At 42.2% G+C, this 20916-nt stretch overlaps 2 protein-coding genes across 4 annotated transcripts in view; one reads left to right on the top strand and one right to left on the bottom strand.

The window, feature by feature from the left end:
* Positions 1-14253, bottom strand: part of LOC147690329 (E3 SUMO-protein ligase ZBED1-like) — a 112643-nt gene extending 98390 nt beyond the window's left edge. Inside the window, exon 1 of one of the 2 annotated variants that reach the window (XM_086937965.1) lies at positions 13754-14253. In XM_086937965.1, the coding sequence (XP_086794091.1) occupies positions 13754-13777 (24 nt within the window). In that variant the 5' untranslated portion in view covers positions 13778-14253. The remainder of the gene's footprint in view (positions 1-13753) is intronic. The other variant, XM_086937966.1, reaches the window with a different exon arrangement.
* Positions 14254-14319: 66 nt separating this feature from the next.
* Positions 14320-20916, top strand: part of LOC147690330 (uncharacterized) — a 129000-nt gene continuing 122403 nt past the window's right edge. The window contains exon 1 of one of the 2 annotated variants that reach the window (XM_086937967.1): positions 14320-14513. In XM_086937967.1, coding sequence (XP_086794093.1) covers positions 14490-14513 — 24 coding nt within the window. In that variant the 5' untranslated portion in view covers positions 14320-14489. The remainder of the gene's footprint in view (positions 14514-20916) is intronic. The other variant, XM_086937968.1, reaches the window with a different exon arrangement.

A 20916-nucleotide genomic window follows, 5' to 3' on the forward strand; every position in this document is an offset into this window, starting at 1 on the left:
GAGGGGTTTGCTAAGGCAATAGGGCAGGGCGATAGTGGATTCTTCCACCTCGATCCTATGTGCTTGACGTTCAAATTAATTCCCCTTCAAATAGATGGGCCCTTGGGACTGGAGGGGTTCTGAAAGAGGCGCATACGGGAGATAATCAAGGGTGCAGTCTTGCAATCATGTAAACTTGCAGCCAGACTTATTAGTAGCAGGAGGATCATTCTACCGTATAAATGAGAAATAGGGGAAAACGTACGAAGTTGAATAAGGTACCGACAAGGTTCTGGGACATGGGGCTGATCACGGGCAAACGCCTACTCACCAAACATTGGAAGGCCAATACCCCCCCACATACCAGACACTGGTGCATGTCCTTCACTAATTGGGCGTGGGCGGAAAGCACGGTACTCCTCCGGGAGGAAACTGCGGACCACCGGAAATTCCCCATTGAGCAGCTCTGGGACGATCTTCTCAAGTCCTTTCAACAAGCCTGTCTGGAACAGGGGATCACTTGACGTGACAAACACCAACGCTCCCTCACTGCGTGAGACACGGCGAGAAATTGCTACACTCACTGCCTCCCCCACACCTGCTTGTTGCTACCTCCGTGCCGACGCTAGCGCCCCTGCCTACCCACAGCACTGCACATGCTTGAACTACACAGCACTCGCTACCGCACTCTCAGTCCATATCGCCTGCGCTGCACACTCCGCCGCTGGCACAGCACTATCTTCCTCCTCCAGCCCTGCCGCGCATCCCGCGCACCGCATACTGGCCATGCACCCCGGAACGTGGCCGCTGACCTGGCTGCACCCTGAGGATCTTACTCATGGGCCCACGCTCAAGCCCCCCCACCACACACTCGCACCACTGTCCCGCTGCCTCCCGTACCCAGACCACTGACCCTTCGCCCCGGCTGTGACACCCCTCCCCCCTGTGCACTGACGGGCGCTTTCGCTTTCTCATTTTCCTCCCTCTGCTATCCCCTCCCTGTTCTGGTTCATGTTTCTGCTTCTTTCTTGGTCACGTTCCCCGACCAGACCTCTTATTACTGATGACGAAGACATTATACACGCTATGATCGTGTCGGTGGATTCTATATCCATGTGGACACAACACACTTCCTTCGCAATGACGTGACACAACCCCCAAGTGCATGGCCTGAGAGTAAAAACTGGGGCAGGTGTCTTCCGGAATAGGGCGGCCGGGCCTGGGTCGTACTTCCCGACTCTACTAACCATACCCACAACACCATCGTTGGCAAGTTCCGCACACGGCCGGACACCAGACACAGCGGCCCAACTGCGGTAGTCACTGTCTGACGCCGCCGACCAAATGAGACAACTCTCTTACCTTAGTGAGCTATACAACCACACACTTGCGAACATCTTGGTGGCATCTTTACAGATTGCTTTTCAGTTCCTCTACCACCTGTCCACACGGTACCTGACAGCTGTAACTGCTAGCCGCACTCCACAGTGGACATGGACTGTTACTCATATGGTACAGACGCCAGGGATACATTGATACACCGAAAATAAAGGAAAAAATAAAAAACCCATAGACCTGCTTGTCTATTATGCTGTGAATTATAAGATGTCTACATGTTATTATTTTACTGTGCCGCCGGACCCCAGGGTTGTCGGCTGAAAGGCTGTGTCATCTTGACGATTTTTCCTATTATTGCCATCCTCCGCAGCCGGCCCTTGAGGGTTGTAGGCCAGGAGTTATGTGAAAGATATCTTGCACAATAAAGGTCTTTAAACATAAAATAAATAAATAAATAAATAAATAAATAAATAAATGAGAAATAGGGGAGATTAGGCTTTAAAGGCTTTGCCAAACTAAGGGCCCATGACACGACAATAATAGCCATTACTAATTTCTTCCAAACAGGAAAATCAACCCTAACTATTAAAGGGAGCATAAGCAGGACACCTGTCCTTGAGATAGAGCTATTGAAGCCAATTGGAAATAAGCACGAGAACCAGTCCTTTACTATCATCATCTTTTCCAAAGGTAATAAACCTCGCCCGTTAGGATATTTTTAAGAAACTATAAACCATACGGGTGCTTTACTGCTATACATTTCAATTTTTGTCTATGCAGGAATGATTATTCTGCCGAATTGCCCCGCAGCGCAAGCATCTTTTTTAAACATTTGATATTTTGGTGATATTATCGTTTTAATCTAGACCCTCGACAAAATCAAGATAAAGGTGAGAGTATCTGCAATCTGGTTTACCCCCAGGCAGCAGGGTGTTACCGTAGGAGCATATTAACAAGCTCTCCCCTCTTTTTGCCTACAGTAACACTGCGGGAAACTTCAACTGATTTGGGTGGGATTTAGTCCATATTCCTAAGTCACAGACGATTGAGTGTCCGCAAAACGGATTCTACCTTGCACTAAGAGGTGAGGTTTGACGCGCAATTTATTGGTATAGATACATAAAGCAATAAGCCCTGGGAGGTGGGGATGGTGAGCGAGGAGCCGTGAGTGTTCTTTGGTTTAACGATTAGCCAATAGCCCATATTCCCTCTAAAACTGTGAGAGAAGATTGTGCCATATTAAGCATTGGGTTCTGTTGCCATGCAAGTGGTACACATGTGAAAAAAACGGTTTGCCTTACTTTTAAAAAAAAGATTGTTTCAAGCGAGGTTAGTTCTTTTATTGCTGATGTTAGATTAGAATTAATGATGGTGGGCTTATCAGTAAAACCGTTTTGTGTTAAATGTATATTGTTATCTGTGTGTCCTGAAAACTGAAGGAGATATACAAATGAACCATTTCCTTACAATGTCCTAATGATTTTTATGTTTTTATTTGTTTCTTTAGAATAGAAATAATTATGGTTAAATGTTAATATGCAGGTGGCCCTACAATTTGGTTAACAAACACAGAGAGTCAATGCACGTGTCTTGAAAAGATGGATTTATAAATTGAACCATCGAAACGCATTGACGCCCAATTTTAAGTACACAATCCGCTAACTCAGGCATGGCTCAAGAATACTAATTATAAACTACTGAGCTCCGTGCTTGTGACATCGTTGTATGTCAGATGTGTATGTTGTAAAGACATATTGTATTTGTCTGGTTGTTTTACTCTCTACCTTGTATGTATTGTCTAATTGACTTTTAATGTATTGTGTTTTATTGCTTTGAAGATACTATGCATATTGATTGTGTGATCGCTTTTATTAATGAAAATATTGTTTTATGATTAATAAATGTATGTGTTAATTTTCTAACTTTTTTGTCTATTGGTTTCCTCGGCTATATATTGTGCAATCTTCAGCGTGGCATAGCAGTGAGATGAAAGAGTGCAATATCTGATGTGTGTAGTAATCTGATTGAAGGATGACTAGTTTCTAATTAAATCTACCCAAAGGGATTTCATTTTTTGCCACTGTACAGTGCCCTATTCCTTTTGGGTATAAAGGGGCCCCTCTTTCTGTGATAGACTCTGAGCAACACCACACTTTCAGACCAGTAAGAGTACAGTACTTCGCTTCACACTCCCCTACAGAGGTTACAGTGCTCCTACTCACCTCTTTCCCACTTTTGTTGCCCTTTTTTCCCCTTACTTGCTTCAACAGAATCACAAAATGGCGGCCAACACTTCCTAGTTGCAACTGCTCGCAGCGCTAGTAGCCAATAAGCAGCAAGCTGGTGCTCGTAACGCCTCAGCCAATCAGATGGCAAAATTCCCAAATTTCACTATCTGTAAATTTCTATATTTCTCAAAGACTACTGAACGGACTGACACCAAATAAACAAAAGTGTGCTTTCTAGACCAAGAACTTTCTCCCTGCCAAATTTGAGGTAATTCCGTTCACCCGTTCAACCTGTAGCCTTGTCTAAAGTTTCTTATGGAAATTAACATGGAGAAAACACGTTTTGGGACCCCCCTTTTTTTTCTCGCCCCCCCTTGACGAATCACCCCCAAACTTTCAACATAGGAGCTGATGTGAACAAATAATTAGTTTTGAAAATGTCATGAAGATTCATCACACGACGCCAAAGTTATAAGCAAAACAAAAAATGCTCTTCCAATGGAAACTTGGCCCTAACTATAACTACCTAACGGCGACCGCCAATAGGAAATATATATCTCAACGTTCCCGGTTCTTGCCATTAGCTCACGCACTCAGTAGCGTGTGCTGGAAACTCGACGGCAAGATCGCGTACAATCTCAACACTCCAGCAAACAAACACCAGCACTCCCAGGGGGTTAATCCTTCATCCGGATTTAATGTCACAAAATAAGAAAACAAACGCATTTCAGCGGTACACCTTCGTCAGTGTTTGGCAGCTGCCGCACATGAACTTAGTAATTTATACATCATTATCGGGCGACAGGTCAGGCTCATTGGCGCCATCTTTGCACCAGGCATCAAAGCATAATTTGAAAGTTCATATACAGTTAAAATTCATCCATATACAATATATAATTCAATCAATTGCATCTGCCGAAGGTCCACAAGGATGCGGAGAGTCCACCCGGACGACTGATTATTTTTCTTCAATTGGTGGCCTTTTGGAGAACATGTCAAAATGTATTGAACATTATTTGTTCCCCTTTGTACTTGAATTACCCTCATACACGAGAGATACTAAGGACTTTTTGAGGTACATTGAAGCTATAATATGGGAACCTAATTTTTTGATGATCACACTTAATATAGCTAGTCTATATACAAGCATTGCTCATGAGGATGGGATTGCTGCTATCAAATATATTTTGAGAAATCACCCTCAGAAATTTTCTGAGCACAGTGAAATATCTTTAGTTTTCCAGGACAAAATGTATACACAGAAGCGTGGGACTACCATGGGGGCCTGCTTCGTCCTCAGCTATGCGAATGGGCTGACTCATGCGATCACTGAGTGGAGAGAACAATTAGTTGGAGGCCATACATAGACGATCTCTTTCTGATCTGGCGAGTAGCAAGGAATCAGCAATGGGATACATCGATCATTTGAATACAAACAATCTAAACCTTCAGTTTACCAGTAACATTAGCTCCAGAGAGGTTCCATATTTGGATTTGAGGGTCTTTGTGGCAAATGAAAAAATTTAAACAGCACTGTTTAGGAAGCCCACAGCAGGAAACTCAATACTGCATGCAAGGAGCAGCCATTCAGTGAATCTGAAAAAACAGAATTCCGTATGGTGAACTATTGCGTATAAAATGCAATAGCACTAGATCGGAAGACTACCAACAAGCAGCTGTAGGAAGCATAAAAAGGTTTCAAGCGAGAAGCTATAAAAAAGAAAACCCTCAAAGAGGCGTGGACTAAAACAGAGATGAAAAATAGAACTGATCTATTGAAGGATGTTCCCAAAAAGAAAGAAGTAGGGATTACGTAGAATTTCAGGCTGATTACTAATTACTCTAGTGCGGCGAATAATGTTAGACAAGCATTTGCAATGCAATAGGTCTTGCATTTACTAGAGTTTGAGCTATTGGCATTGTAGATTACAATGCCTTTTACTAATGCGTCTTAGGAGACTAGAATCACGTTACACTATTGATATGGCAACGAAGGTTCCAACAGGACTGAACATGGGGGAGGAACTGGGGGTACACTTGTAAATACGTACAGCAGTGAAATGAATAGGGAAGTACAGGTGGGGTAAGGGGGAAATTAAGAATTCGATATACAAATGGATTGTGATAGTGTCACAATTAGTTATATTTGATTTAATTAGCCCATCCAGGGCTCTATCTAGCGAGCAGAGCGATATGTCACATTTGGATGTAGATTAGCGTGTTTCATCAACTAAGAATCGGTAAGGGTGTGAAATGTTCTCCCCTTCTTTACAAGTTGCAATGTAGGGCCATTGTTTAGGCCCATTCAGGGCTTCAAAACTAACTAACACAGCCCTATGATATATGGGGCACTTGTAACAAAGAGCTAATCTTCTATAATGTCGTATTCATGTGACTTGAATTTCGCTTGATGCTTGCACTGGTGGTGAAATTTTATAGCAAGATTACTTGTGACACTGTCTTTATTGAAATGCAATTGATTGATTTATATATTGTATACGGATGAATTTGAACTGTATATGAACTTTCAAATTATGCTTTGATGCCTGTTGGGGCCCATGATCCTGACCTGTCGCCCGGAAATGACATATAAATTACTAGGTTCGTGTGCGGCGGCCGCCAAACACTGACGAAGGCGCACCGCTGAAACGCACTTGTTTTCTTATTTTGTGCCATTAAATCCAGATGAAGGATTAACCCCCTGGGAGTGCTGGTGTTTATTTGCTGTATATATATATATATATATATATATATATATATATATATATATATATATATATATATATATATATATATATATATATATATATATATATGAATCAACAAGTCTTTTCTTCTCCACAAGAAAATAACTCAGGATACCTCTGGATGCTTTCAAGGATGTTTTATTTCGGCAAAGTGGCAACTGCCTACCGACGCGTTTCACCAGTTACGGCTTGTTCACGGTAAAGCTCCTTCCTCACTGTTTGTGCACAAGCATGTAAATAGCACGAGTCACTTTCACAGCTTTACCGTGAACAAGCCGTAACTGGTGAAACGCGTCGGTAGGCAGTTGCCACTTTGCCGAAATAAAACATCCTTGAAAGCATCCAGAGGTATCCTGAGTTATTTTCTTGTGGAGAAGAAAATACTTGTTGATTCAAATTGAGGGTGACCGGCACCCACTCGGGATCGCAACCGTTTGAGCGCCAGGAACAACCGGACTCTTGTGTTTGGGATATATATATATATATATATATATATATAGCTATAGAGAGAGAGAGAGAGAGAGAGAGAGAAATTTAAATGCTATAGCGCTAACATCTTAATTTTAAAATAAAAAATGAAACTTTTTTTTATTTAAAGTCCAACCTAAAGTAAAAAAAGTATGTTTTTATTGTGTATGAATAATTATGTAAAGTGATGTTTAAAAATTAAAATGCATGTTATCAGGGATGTGGAATTCCTATAGCCCAACGCCCAATACACATTGTTTGGGGTCAAGGGCAACACGTTTTCATGTGTATTTTGTCCTTGGGACAAGTTCGCCCAACTCCCTGCAGCATTAACACTTTGGCTGCTAGTTTGCAATACCACATTATGGATCAGGGAAGGGCACTGTCTGCAGTTAAGGTACTATTTTAGCCCATATATTAATGCTGTTAAAACTTGTATTTATGGTTCATTAATTGAAACCCTTTATTATTAGGGTGAGTGCTCTAAGTAAATGTAGTAAGCTCTGACTGCACTACTGACAGTGGTTCCAGTATAAAAAATGTGTACACACGTTTTCAAACTTTAAATTATGAGGCTATGTATAATGCTCCCAGAATGCTCTCTGACTTGATGCAAATATTTGCAGAAGCTTGAAAGCAAGATTGTTGATTCTTTGCTTTCAAATTAAAATGTTCATAAAAAAATGATAGCAGCAAAAAAACATTTTGCTAAACTACTGTAAAATTTCAGGTACCATTTCTTTGCAGCATCATTTAGTAACATGTTGATGCATGCTGGTATTTCCCAAAAATATTCATTTTTTATATGAATTTATTTTTATTATTGCAGTTAGTAAAAACAAACATAAATAAACAATTCATCAAAATACTAGTATCACTGATATACATGATAAATAGCCGTCAAATTTACATGAATAAAAGTCCATATAAACATAGCTTTGCTAACAGTTAATTATACAATTCTCCCTTCTCAAAGATATAAATAAGCTTAAACCTGCATCCCGCCCCAGATTTAAAAAGATTTGCCTAAAGCTCCTACTCTTTACCAATATAAGTTTTCCTTTGCCTCAGTTTGAGACATCTTGAGTATCCATTGGGAAGAGGTTAGGAACACAGACACTTTTCAATTTTGCAGGATCAGAGACTTAGCGACAAGGTATACAATAAAAAATATACTGTTGCTGCAGAATGGATAAGTTGAGTGAACCGATAATTCATAAAAAGACAGTATTCAGTTCAGGGTCTAAGTTTAAATGGAGTTTGTTCCTAAGCCAATGAAAAGTTGCCTCCAAAATTCAATTAAAGCTGGACATGAAAAGCAAACATGAAACCAATCCCCATTGGAGCAATTACATCTAAAGCATGCTCCCAAAACAGAAGGGTACATTTAAGACGAGATGGAGTATAATAATGTTGGCACTTGCAAATAAAAGCCATGCATTTGTAATTAGCCCGCCTCATGGCTTTATGTGCCCAGATATTATATGCTCTCCATGTTTGCATATCTACAGTACAGCCTATAGAGCTTTGAATCTTTTGTAGTGCTTGTGGTACGGCTTTTAAAGGCAGTTGACCCAGCAAAATCTGAAACCAGTTTCCTACCCCTCCAGTCTCTTTCACATAATAGGTAAGGTTAATAAAATTTGCCAGAGCATCTAGGAGGAAAGGCAAAAAGTAATGAAGAGGGGAGTCGTGGATTCATCAATCTCATTTGATTCCAAGATTTCATTGCACCTTCTATAAGGAAATTCTTAAAGCAATGTAACGCCACCTTTTCCCAAATTATTATACTTTTCTGGCTTATATGGAGGCCTATCCCGCTACTATGTGCAATAAAAATTTCAGGATGGAAGGCGATAAACTGGTATTTCTCCTTGAATTGGAAGAATCTATCAGAAATAATCTGAGGCATCTTATATCTGCTACGCTTAGGGAGTTTAGGAATTTGAATAAATGGAACTAGCTGGGTGCCAGATTCTAGAAGCATTTGCTTCAAGTAGAAGTTGCCTCCCAGGTCACGTCTAGTGACTGATCTTGTACACCAATCAAAAAACGCTCCCAGATAATACTTTTTAAAGTGGGGAAAAGCAAGACCACCTTCTTGAACAGATAGCTTTAAAGTCTCAAGTTTTGTACAAGGTTTCTTGCCAGACCAGAAAAAATAAAGTAATATTTGGTCTAACTCGTAAAAAGCACTTGGAAGAAACTTTAATTAATACATTTGAAAAGATAAAAAGAAAAAGAGGTAAAATCATCCTTTTTATAACAGCAATTTTCCCTATCAAAGAGAATGAGTGGTAAGGCCTGCCACTGATTTCTAGCCTTAAAGAGTGTGGATTCTTAATTGAGATGATGTAGCTGCAAATTATCATGTGACACATATATCTCTATATATCTAATTGAACTGGTCCTACAGACCTGATTACGCATATCAAAAGGAAGAATGTGATCAGAGCAATTAAAAAGCAAAATCTCAGATTTGGAATGATTAATTTTGTATCCCCCTAAATCCGAAAAGATCCAATTTTTTTTTAAAGACGTTTTGAGATATTTTGTTTCTCTGCAGCCAGGTATGAAATTATGTTGCAAAAAGCTTGAACTTTGGGGCTCCCAGCAAGGGTACTTTGATTTGTGGATCTTGTCGTAACAAGGAGACTAGAGGCTCTATAAACATTGCAGAGAGCAGTTGTGACATTGGGCACCCTTGCCGAATGCCTTGTCTGAGTTGCAATGATCCTACGGTTTGGGAGTTGATTATGATCTTTGCTTCGGCATTACTATATAAGTTTTTCAATAAATTAAGAAATTGTAAGGGGAAATTAAATTTCAAAAGAATCGCAAACAGAATTTTCCATGGGACTAAATCAAAAGCTTTTTCAGCATCTAACATAATGATTATTGCTTCTATATTTTTATTCGTATAGTAGTCGATTGCCTGGATTAGAAAATTAGTATTAATTGCCATTGTTCTCGCCTGCCACAATCCCAACGTGTCGCTATGCACCACTTCTTGAGCAGAGATGGTTATTCTTGCTGCCATATCTTTGTGAACAGTTTATAGTCACAGTTAAGTAGGCTAATCGGCCGATATGATCCCGGATTGTCGGGAGGTTTGTCTCTTTTCACAAAGCTTATTATGGCTGCCTGAGAAAAAGACTTGGGCACATGACTTCCTCCTAGTATTGCATTAAATAGCTCAGCTAAAGTTTCTACCAGTTAAGACATAAGTGCCTTATATAATTTGTCTGGAAAGCCATTACAGCCACATGCTTTCCGGTTAGGGGAATCCTTGATGGTCTCTTGGACTTCCTCAACTGTAATGGGAGCTACCATATGGGCTTGCTTGGCACCGCTGAGTTTTGGTACCTACATAGAATTAAGAGATTTGTATAAAGAAGCTGAGGAAGACGAAGATAGGCACAAATATACTTTCTTATAATATGAGAGGAAAAACAGCCTTGATATCCGCCATTTGGTCAACTGATTGATTTCGATTTTCATCGAAAATTGATTTAATCATAACATTATAAGTTCTCTTTTTTAAAGACCATGCCAGGAACTTGCCAGCAAGCTTGCTTTCTTCATACAATTTCTGAAAGCATGTATTTTGGTTCACAATAATCTTGGAATCATATAAGGCTTTCAGATCATGTCTGGTTTTCTCCAATCTATTTTTCGTATTTTGAGAACAGTCAGTTATGTATCTATGAACTGCTTTATCTAGATCACGCTGTAAGACCATAGCAGTATTCTTCATTAATTTAGATACATTGGCTTTATAAGATATTGTCTCTCCCCTAATATTTGCTTTACAAGCTTCCCAGATAGAAATGCATGAGGCAGATCCCTTATTTATTTCCAAAACATCCTTAATTTTAGCCCGCATATTCATAACTCCTTCTTCGGTTAAAAAAGTCTTAACTAATGTCCACATAAAATATTCTTGCCTAGCAAGATTGACTTTGATCTCTATCACCGGAACCAAATGGTCAGAAAATGGATTTGAAAGAATATAAGTCTTACCCCATTCCCAGTGATGCAAGATTTAAAAAAGTCAATTCAATTCTCGAAGCGGAGTTGAATCTTTTGGAAAAACAGGTATATTTGCGTGTCTGAGAACGCTGGACTCGCTAAGGAAGAAGTAATCCAAAATCCTGCATTAAAGTGGCCACACCTATAGCTACTCTGGGTATATTTTGGGCTTTATCTTACATGAGGAGTCTAGTTGTAACATCTGCAGTAAATTAAAATCTTCCTCTATGATAATATAGCCAGGAAGCTGCCAAAGAGCGGCCTTAAGACCCTCGAGGGCAGCTACATCCTCGGCTCTTGGTTCCTAGAGGCTAACTATCTGAAAGATCTGGTTGCCCATCTTTCCGATAACAATAATCCACCTAGCGCTAGGATCTTTAATAATCTGCAATGCTTCTCCGTTGCAATGACGTGTAAACAAAATTGCTACCCCCCCTAACTGCTGCCACTGCTGAAGCAAAAAAAGCTTGAGAAATGTATGAAGGTAGATTGCAGGGGGACGATTCTTTTTTTAAATGTGTCTCCTGGAGTATAATAATCTGGATGTATGCTGATAACCACTGAAGTGTAGATTTAAATTTAGCCTGGTTGTTAGCCCCATTAATATTGCATGAGGCAAGTCTAATCATTTGTTGTGCTGCCATTCCGGTTCAATGTAGAGCCTAAATGGTAAAACTATATTAAGGTTCAAAAAGCTTTTTTACCTTGAATAGCCGATTTGAAATTTTTACTAACTGCAACTTTTCCCTTTTTCCCTCAAAACACTGCACCCTCGTGTGCCTCCCAACCCTCTCCTCCTTTGCAGGCCCTACCCGTCATGGGCCCAATATTCTGACCCACCACTCCCCTTGTCCCCCTTTAATGAGTACTTTGGAATGGTACTCATAAGCTCATTTCCCTAAGGAGGGGCGGATGGCTTAAATTTATTGATGGTTGATTTTGCTTATATAATTTAAATTTGTCCCTTTACCTTTTCTCCTCTTATGGACCCTCTTACTGATATTTTTGATCAAGAGTGCTGCACCTTCTTACCCTCCTCCCTATTTTACTATACGCAAAAATTCCTTGTAACCAGTTTCAATAGGATTATAGGAAACAAAAATAAACAAGCACTGGCCATGGCTGTAGGTCTGAAATTGGTGGTCAGCTTTTTAGTTTTGTTAGTGTGTCACATGTTTTGGCATTATTTTTTTAAAACCTTATTGGTGTGGGAGGTGGCGGGCCCTTGTAATTATAACAAACATTGGCAAAAGCAAAAGTTGTTTTTTGGTCTAAAAAAGCGCACTCTCCAAAGTAGTTACTGGCACTGAACAAAACTACTTTGTGTGCTGATATGCTCCTTGTGAAAGAGCAGAATGCTGTCACTTACAGTGAAGCCAGCCGATAGAGAGAGAGAGAGAGAATTTTAATGAACACAAAAAGTCACGATCAATGCCAGATCCAATTTGGTGCCCAATTATTAAAGAAAGTCTCTAAAGTGCACCCATGGTATATGTCCTTGCATTAAATGCAGCTATAAGGCTTTTGTGAATTCCCAAGAATTTATAGAAGTAGGACAAGAAATAGTACTCCAAGAAAATATTTGTGAACTGCATTTTAGCATGAGCAAATATGCATGTGTAGATTTGCTCACGTGAAAATCTGAGTGTTTGCAAGTTCACTTTCCCTTTAAATACTTTTTCCCAACTCTGGAAGAAGTCTTACGTTCGCCATTGTCAGGAGTAAATTTCCAACATTTCTCAGTATGGGAAAAGATCAAAGAAGAGTTGTTGAAAACCCTTAAAACATGCCAGTTAGTAGGTTTGCACAGACTCGAAAGAGCATTCTAACCCTGGAACTATTGCTAACTACTACCTTCAACCCCACTATGTAGGTCTGTGGAAACGTAGCAACATAAATGTAAATGTAAATGTATTTGAGCTTATATAGCGCACAGCTACCCACAAAGGGTAGGGGATTGCAAGTATTCAAACACTACTATGGTATGAATCCTGGCATAATCGGAGAGGCTATATCAGAGCTCATATATAATGGGATTGCTGACATAATTTGTCACAGCACTACATGGCACCAAAGGGGCAAGTGGATTTTGTTACAGGACAAGTAGATTCTTAAGCAACCTGCCCCATTGACAAGTAGATACGTTAATAAATTCCACACCCCTGATAATGTTATTGTATTTCAATATAAAATGCTACATTAACATTCAAAATAAAAAGTTATTAAACTATTTTACAATTACATAAATAAGTTTTAGTTTTTATAAAAATTAAATTATTTTTTTTTTAAAATATTCTAAATAATTGTATTTAATTTTACATTATTTCATATGGATTTTTTATTTTAAGTCCCTACCTCCATTGATTTGTATGTGATGGTCTTACAAAGTGACTGGCCAAATGTGATGCTGGACTTACTCTAGCTTTGAGCCGGAGTGAATTTGCTACTGATTTGGGTCTTTATTGTCTTTAGTAGTTTTAAGAGTGAACTTTGCTGGTAGCAATTAGCTTACTCTTTAGTGGGTAAAGCATGCCCCTCCCTAAACCCCTCCTTAGTCCTTCCTCTCTTAATCCCTCCCATTTATTTGTATGTAGTCCCCATTTCCTAGCCACTTCCCTCTGTCCCTCACACATTTACTATAAAAACATATACTTATGTGCTCACAGACTCCGCAGAAGGGGCGGATATCATGGCAGATAAAAAGATAGGAAAGACTGAGGTGGAACCTTAGCAAGTAGGTTTGTGAATAGCATTCTGTAGTATCTTACTCGTTCTACTATGCATACTACATCATGCACTTTGTGAACAGGCCATACTGTCTTCTAAAACTGACTCCGCCACAAACTTAACAGGGTCATATGAGTGCAACGTGTTGCCAACTGCATCATGCACGCTCTAAAGCTGTTGTGAACTGTAAAATGCATATACAAATACAGCCAACCTGGACATCACTTTACTAACCTTATCAGAATCCTTCAAAGACATCTCTCCAATGAACTTGTGCCAAATTCAGTTTAAAATGTAAGCTTTGCACGAGTATGACGTTTGCTGAGAAGGGCACAGCGATCGGCGTCCATCCAGTGCTGTAAATTATCAAATTTTATACAATACTCATGCTTTCAGCTTGAGTCACTACCCATCAGCACATGCTCAAAGGAAGCATATTGTATGCCACGCTCTTGTGGAAAACACTAATCAGCAGTTTGTCGTGTTGTGGTTAGTGAAATCAACTGCGCATGACCCTTCTGGTGCCAACAACCCTGTGGAAAAGCAAAGCTAAATAGATGGCAAACGCGCCTAGCCCCCCACAACGGCCCTGCCATCTTTATTGGCAAGGGACTGGTTTGTAAAGCATGCTCGGTACAAAAAGATAGATACCTTTCCTGTCTCAGACTACCTATTTAGAGTTGTGCCTAATAATGCTACCACCGCCCTTTCCGGCGACTTTCACTAACTGCCGTATGCGCATGCTCAGTGTGCTTTCACTAGCTTCGTGTGGACCTGGCAGTGTTTCGTGTTCTAAGCATGCGCAGAAGAAAGATATGTGCGATAGTCGGCAAGGTGCACCAGGAAGACCTGTTTGTTTGTCTCGGGTTTTATCAAGACATAACCAGCTGCTGTTTTAGTTTTGGACATTTGAGCGTATCGTTCCAGACCACCAAAGGAGAGAAGCTTTATTCAAGATCACGGAAGGAACATGTTTTGTCAGGACCAAGATGGGGTGAGTCTAGTAAGGGATGCTCCGGGGAGCAGAGCTGTTACTAATGCTAAATGATCAGTTTTGTACATGGGAGGTCCGTTTTTAAGATCCACTGCAGTAGGTTGAATTCGCATCATGCTGGCCCACACTGCTACATGACCCTGATCATTAAACTGGGGGCCTAAATTTCCTTAAAGCGTAACCTACACACATCCCGCTGTCACAGTTGACACGCTGATACCGCCGACCCTTACTAGCCCTCATTTCCGCTGGCCTCATGGTTCCCTTTAGGACCGTTTCTTGATTTGAGAGTTTGTATGCACTTCAATCGAATGTTGATATTATAGGGTATTGTATGGACAAAGGTCGAATGGAATTGTGCTTAATTCCCATAGTTATTCTCCACAGCTTTAAAAGGCTTCTTACTTACACCTCTGCTCTCTTCTGTTCTTTATTCCCACTCGTCTATTAGAGAATTCCGATTAGCAACTGTAGTGTCAGCATCAATATTTTTGTAGATTACAGGCCCATGCAGCTCTAGAGGCAACTTACTGTGAGTAGCAAGTACCAGACAGATTGAAATGTCAAGTCTACATATACATCCTGTCCCACACCTTGGGTATTACCAGCATAACCCATGTCAGGTTTATGGCAGCTATTCAGAAGGTGCGGATAGACCTAGCAGCATCTTGAGCAGAGAAGTGGTTCCTTACTGTAACAAATTGTATTACTATTCAGGGTGGGTGCCTACCAACCTCAATGAATAATCACAGACCTTGTCATCATGGTGAACCCTAAAAGTGACTAAATTAACTTGAGCTTAACCTTCTGGTAGCTTTGTTGCAGAGCAGTCAGGCATAATTTAGGGCAATGTGTAAAGTATTTATGCAGTACCAAACAGTAATACAGTTGAAATGTAAAATAATAAAAAACCCAAATTGAGTTAAAAAATAGAGTAACATTTAAAAAAGAAAATTACACTAGCATGCCAAAAATCCAATAAGTGAAAACTGATGAACTTATTGTTAAAGTTTTAAGTAGGAATAACACAAAGAAGCATAAAGTGCCGGTGATAGTTATGGGTGACCAGAACCTAGGTGCAATTTGACACTGATCACGTGGAGCAAGGATCGGATATACCAACCAGGTTCGTCCTAGTCAAAGATTTTCCCTTCTAACTTTAGTTCTTTAATTTCAAAAGGGTTAGTGCTGTACAGGATTGGGCTAAGTAGTTTAGAGGACAAAATATAAATTAAAATCTGTTGTCCTTGATGCCAAACAATGTGTCATGGGTGATGTGAATTCCACACAGAGGATGTAGACTTCTGATCTTTCCAAAACTATTAAAACTTAAAAACCTTTTTTCCTCACCCCCACCTGCACTGATTTCTATGGCTATTACTGAAAGATATCCCCCACCAACAAAACAAATTCAGTTCATCGTAGGTGGTAAACAGTAGGGGTGTAGTGTGATGCTAGTCACAAATATCTGGTTATGTGTTCACAAGAAATACCATTGCCATCCCACTTGTCATCCGTCAGTTTGATGGGCCCAGGTGTTGTAAAAGGGAGTGTCCCATTTCTAAGCTGTACAGGTTGTCCAATCCCAGCACAATCTGGAGCATAATTGTTGGTGGGTGAGGTGGGTCTCCGCAGACTTGTGTCATACCAAATATCGCTGTAAACTGGTTCATCAAAATACCTCTGCTCAACATCCTACATGGAACTATGGAACTATACAATATATCTTGCAGTCTGGTTTACCACGTATATCTGTATCTTTAATAAAAATGCTTTGACACATAATCTACCCATCAGTAAGGTGAGTCTTAATGATATTGGTTGCCTTCATGGACTTGTTAAACATGTTCTTCTGTTGTGAAGTTTCAACTTGGCCGGCACAGCACTGCATACTTGTACATGGATGGAAGCTGTCTATTAACAGCCAAGAATTCTTGCCGACTATACTACAGTGGTGGAATCTGAAAATAGGGACAAAGGTTTTCCATTTTTTTAGTGTTATATAGCGCGAACATGACCCTTGCGGGTATAGGAGCGATTTACCAGGTAAATATCGAGGACACATAGGCATAGGGAATGGATCTTTAGGTATAGTTGTGTATCGTCTGCGTACATATGATACTGTATGTTAGAGGAGTTGAGAATTTCGGTGAGGGGTTCCATTAATAAATTGAAAGGTGTTGGAGAGAGGGTTGATTCTTGTGGGACTGCTAAGGTGACTGCAACAGGTTTGGACAGGGCCTGGTTGATCCTGAATTGTTGAGATCTGTTTTGGAGAAACGAGGTGAACCAATTTAGAATGGATCCGGACAATTCCATTCTGTGTTTCAGAAGGTCAAGTAGGTTGTCGTGTTTTGACGGTGTCGAAGGCTGAAGAGAGGTCGAGCAAGATCAGTAGGCAGGCTTCGTTTTGGTCTAGGATCTGTAGAGCATCGTCAGTTATGTGGGTCATGGCTGATTCGGTACTGTGTCCTGCATGGAAGCCGGATTGAAAATGGTTGAGCAGATTGAAGTGGTCAAAATGATTACCAAGCTAGAGGTGTACACATTTGTCCTGGAGTTTGGCCAGGGCTGGGAGGTTGGATATTGGGCAGTAATTATTTAAGTCTGCAGGGTCATTCGTTGGTTTCTTTAGGATGGGGGGTTACCTGACCGGATTTGAGGATTTCCGGGATGGATCCTTGAAGGAGAGAAGTATTTATAATCGTTGTCCAAAGAGGCAGTAGCAATGGGATGAAGTCTTTTTAGCAGTTAGCGGGAAGAGGGTTAGTGAATGATTGGCGGAATTCACAGCCATGAGCAATTTGAGAATATCTTCATCACTGTAAGTGTTGAAGGAGGACCAAGATGCATTATTTTGAAGGTCGAACTTTGGTGAGCTCCAGTGTGGGACTCCCGGAAGGGATGATGAAGAATCCGTATATGAGTCAATATGTATGATTAAATCGTTAAGTAGGTCCTTCTTTATATTTTCAGTCTTTAGAGTGAAGAAGGAGGCGAGCGCTTCGCAGTTAGGTAGTGAGTCTACGTCGGTATGGGAGGGATGAGGTGCATCCTTAGATTGTGATTTAGCTCTAAAACTTTTTTGGGGCCTGGCCTAGTTGATGACTGAAGAAGTCTGCTTTAGATCGTCTTATCTTTCTATAGTAAGCGTTTCTCTTCATTCTTAGTAGCTTGAGGTGGTTGGCAGATGGTGCAGATCTCCATCTTCGCTCCATTAGTCTTAAGGATCGTCTTTCCTCATTGAGTCTTTTATGGAGACTCTTTAGTTTTAGGGGGGCAACCTTGTCTAATACCATGTTCATGGAATTGAAGTAATGGTTGGTGAGATCTTGAACCTCGTATAACCCTAAAGGGCCATGAACCTCCAACTTACCTTTCTTTCTGATTAATCGTAAGACAGCATTTCAGTCAGTAAAATTTGAAAAACCGGCAACTATTGGCCTAGGAACTACCGTAGGCATAGGTCTGGAGGCCAGGTATATATTGTTACCCTCAATCACGTAGCTATCGGAGATATGACATTGACCAAGCAGTTCAACAAGAAAGTTCTTCACAAATAGCTCAGCTTTTTCTGTGTAGGATTCTGGAAGGGCAAGAATCCTAATATTGTTGTGTCTAGAATACAATTCAAGATATTTGTTCTTTATTTTTATAACTGCTAGGACCATCTTCATGCACAGCATTTTCCCATTAGAAGTGTTGGACCAATCCACCAGTTCAAAAATGTTTTGCTCCACCATATCCAATCTGTTATATAGAGACTGTCCTTCAGTTGGTCCAAATGGGTAGTTATAGTGTTTGTATCTGAGGCTGGTTTTCATTTCCAACACTATGGATTTTACCTAATCTTTAGTGTCCATAGCTCTGTCAATGGGTAGATGTGACACCTGGCTATGTCGTAGTGCCTCTGTTAGGTGTGAAGGTGGTCTTCATTTCAGTGGTGAATTTCCCTTGTTTTTGCTGTGTCTTCACTATACTTGAGGTGTTAGAGTAGATCCAGTCTGCCCAGCTATAGCTTAGAGCCAACATCTGATATCTCAGCCATCAGTCATTTTACGGCAGCAGATAAATACCTTTTGGAGTATTTGCACACAGTCCAAGGGGGTCTGCATGTATAGAGCTAATATACTCTCTTGGAGCACTGACCTGTAACTGCTGCTTGGCTCTCCATTTTAGGTAGGGATCAACTAGTGTTAATCAGCAGTATCTATGCACCCAATACAGAGCAAGCGGAGTTCTGGGAGCCTCATCTAAGAGCTTAACCCAATTAACCCTTTCACCATGGATCTTAGGAGGGGACTACAATTGCACACTAGACCTCAATCTAGACAGATCTCACCCTCCCAGCCCGACCTCACACGCCCAGGGGCAAACAGCTTGCTTCTGTGCATGGTCAATCCACTGGACGTTAGCAGACGCCTGGCGGCACACGCACCCGACAACAAAACTCTACTCGTTCCACTCCATCCCCCACAACTTACAGGTAAGGCTGGATCAGTTTTTATGTACTCCCACGATTCTCCCCATGATTTAGGACTTGGACTACCTAGTTAAGGTGCTTTTGAATCACGACACTCACATCGTGACCCTCAGATGGTGCCTGCACTTACTGTTGATCCCCACGTGGCAACTCCAGAGGGACTGTCTTGAAGACCCAGTGTTTAAGCACAAACAGAGGGAAAATATACAGCACTACTTCACTGACAATGCATGTACCACAACATCCAGGACACTGGAGTGGGATGCCTTTAAGGTGGTCATGAGGGGAGCATGCATTAGGCAAATCACAGGAGTGCGGAAAACTCTAGAGCAGATGATTCAAACAACAGAGCTACCCCTGACGAAGTTGTCCAAAGAGGCAATGTTAGACGGACCGGGAGGGTCGGCCGAGATTACGGGGAGAGGTCTCCAGGGAGAGCCGTCTCCAACGACTGTACAGACAAGTAACTTCCCCCCCACAGACGGACACCACACAAGGTTGAAGGTTAACGAGACTTTATATGCAATTCTTAGGTTACGATAGTATGATACAAGGAGGTCTGGACTCAGGGGTCCCCTCGGTTCTGATTTCGGGCTGAGGAAAAGGGTAGCGGGACAGTCTTAGTTACCAGTGAGTTCAAAATAGCTCTCAATCCTCGAGCTCGGCGTTGTAGATGATCGGGCCGTGGAGGAGCCAAGCAGGTCCCGAGATGGATGAAGGAAGGACGACGGTCCGCGGCGGAGCCTGCAGGTCCCGGTGAAAGATGACGGTTACAACGGTCCGCGGCCACGCCAGCAGATCCCAACGACGATGAAAGATGAAGGTTACGACGGCTGTGGCAGCGCCAACAGGCAGGACGATGGTGCACAGGACAGAGCTACGGCAGCGCCAGTAGTCCGTCCAGGATGAGTTCCTCTTTACGTCTCTCGACTCCAAGATACAACTCCCTTCCTGCTCTGGAGCTGCCCCAGTTATAGGACTGGTGTGCTTTGATGTCCGGACCCTCGCACTTGGAGGTCGGGAGGTCCGGGATGAGGGAGTCCAGACACCCAGCAGGGGGGTGGAGCCAGCGCCCGGGGAGGCGATGGGCGAGCGGCACTGGGCGGGGGAGAGCCATCGGCACCTCTTTCTCCCATTGACTTGCCAAGTAGCCCGCTCACCTCCTGGGTGGAGGGTGGTGCCGGAATGTCTGAGGCCGGGCTAGGCCCAGGGTTGAGGTCGATCGGGGGCCAGGCGGCCTCGTGGTGAAGTGTCCAAGATGGCGGCCCGGGCTGAGCGCGTGGGCCGGCAGAGGATCGGACCCACGAGGTTAACATGTTCGAGGGCAGGGGTCCCTGAGGGGACGGAGGACGTGTAATGGTGGTGTGTGGTTCTTGCGTGACTGGCCTCGGGCCTGGTTGAGCCGGGGGAGAGCGGCCCTTCATGTGGCCTGTCCAACATGCGTCCCCCCCAGCTGAAGGCGGGGAGAGTTACCCATCCTCTTGGGGACTCTCCTCGTCGAGGCGGAAAAACCGGGACAGGCCATCCGCGTTGGCGTGGTCTGACCCAGGCCGGTGTTCGACTGTGAAGTCCATACCTTGCAAGGAGATGGACCAGCGTAGCAATTTTGGGTTTTCCCCCCGCATATGCATCAACCACTGCAGGGGTCGGTGGTCAGTCTGTACCCGAAAGTGGGTACCAAAAAGGTAGGGCCGGAGTTTCTTGAGGGCCCATACCACAGCGAAGGCTTCCCTCTCTATGGTGCTCCAGCGTTGCTCCCGTGGTAGGAGTCTCCGGCTGATGAAGGCCACCGGTTGATCAAGGCCTTCGGTGTTCACTTGAGACAGCACCGCCCCAATGCCCTGGTCAGAGGCGTCCGTCTGGACGACGAACTCCCGGCTGTAGTCTGGGGCCTGGAGCACAGGAGCGGAACACATGGCG

This window comes from Lissotriton vulgaris, chromosome 9 (assembly GCF_964263255.1).
Source record: "Lissotriton vulgaris chromosome 9, aLisVul1.2, whole genome shotgun sequence".
NCBI classification, from domain to species: Eukaryota; Metazoa; Chordata; class Amphibia; order Caudata; family Salamandridae; genus Lissotriton; species Lissotriton vulgaris.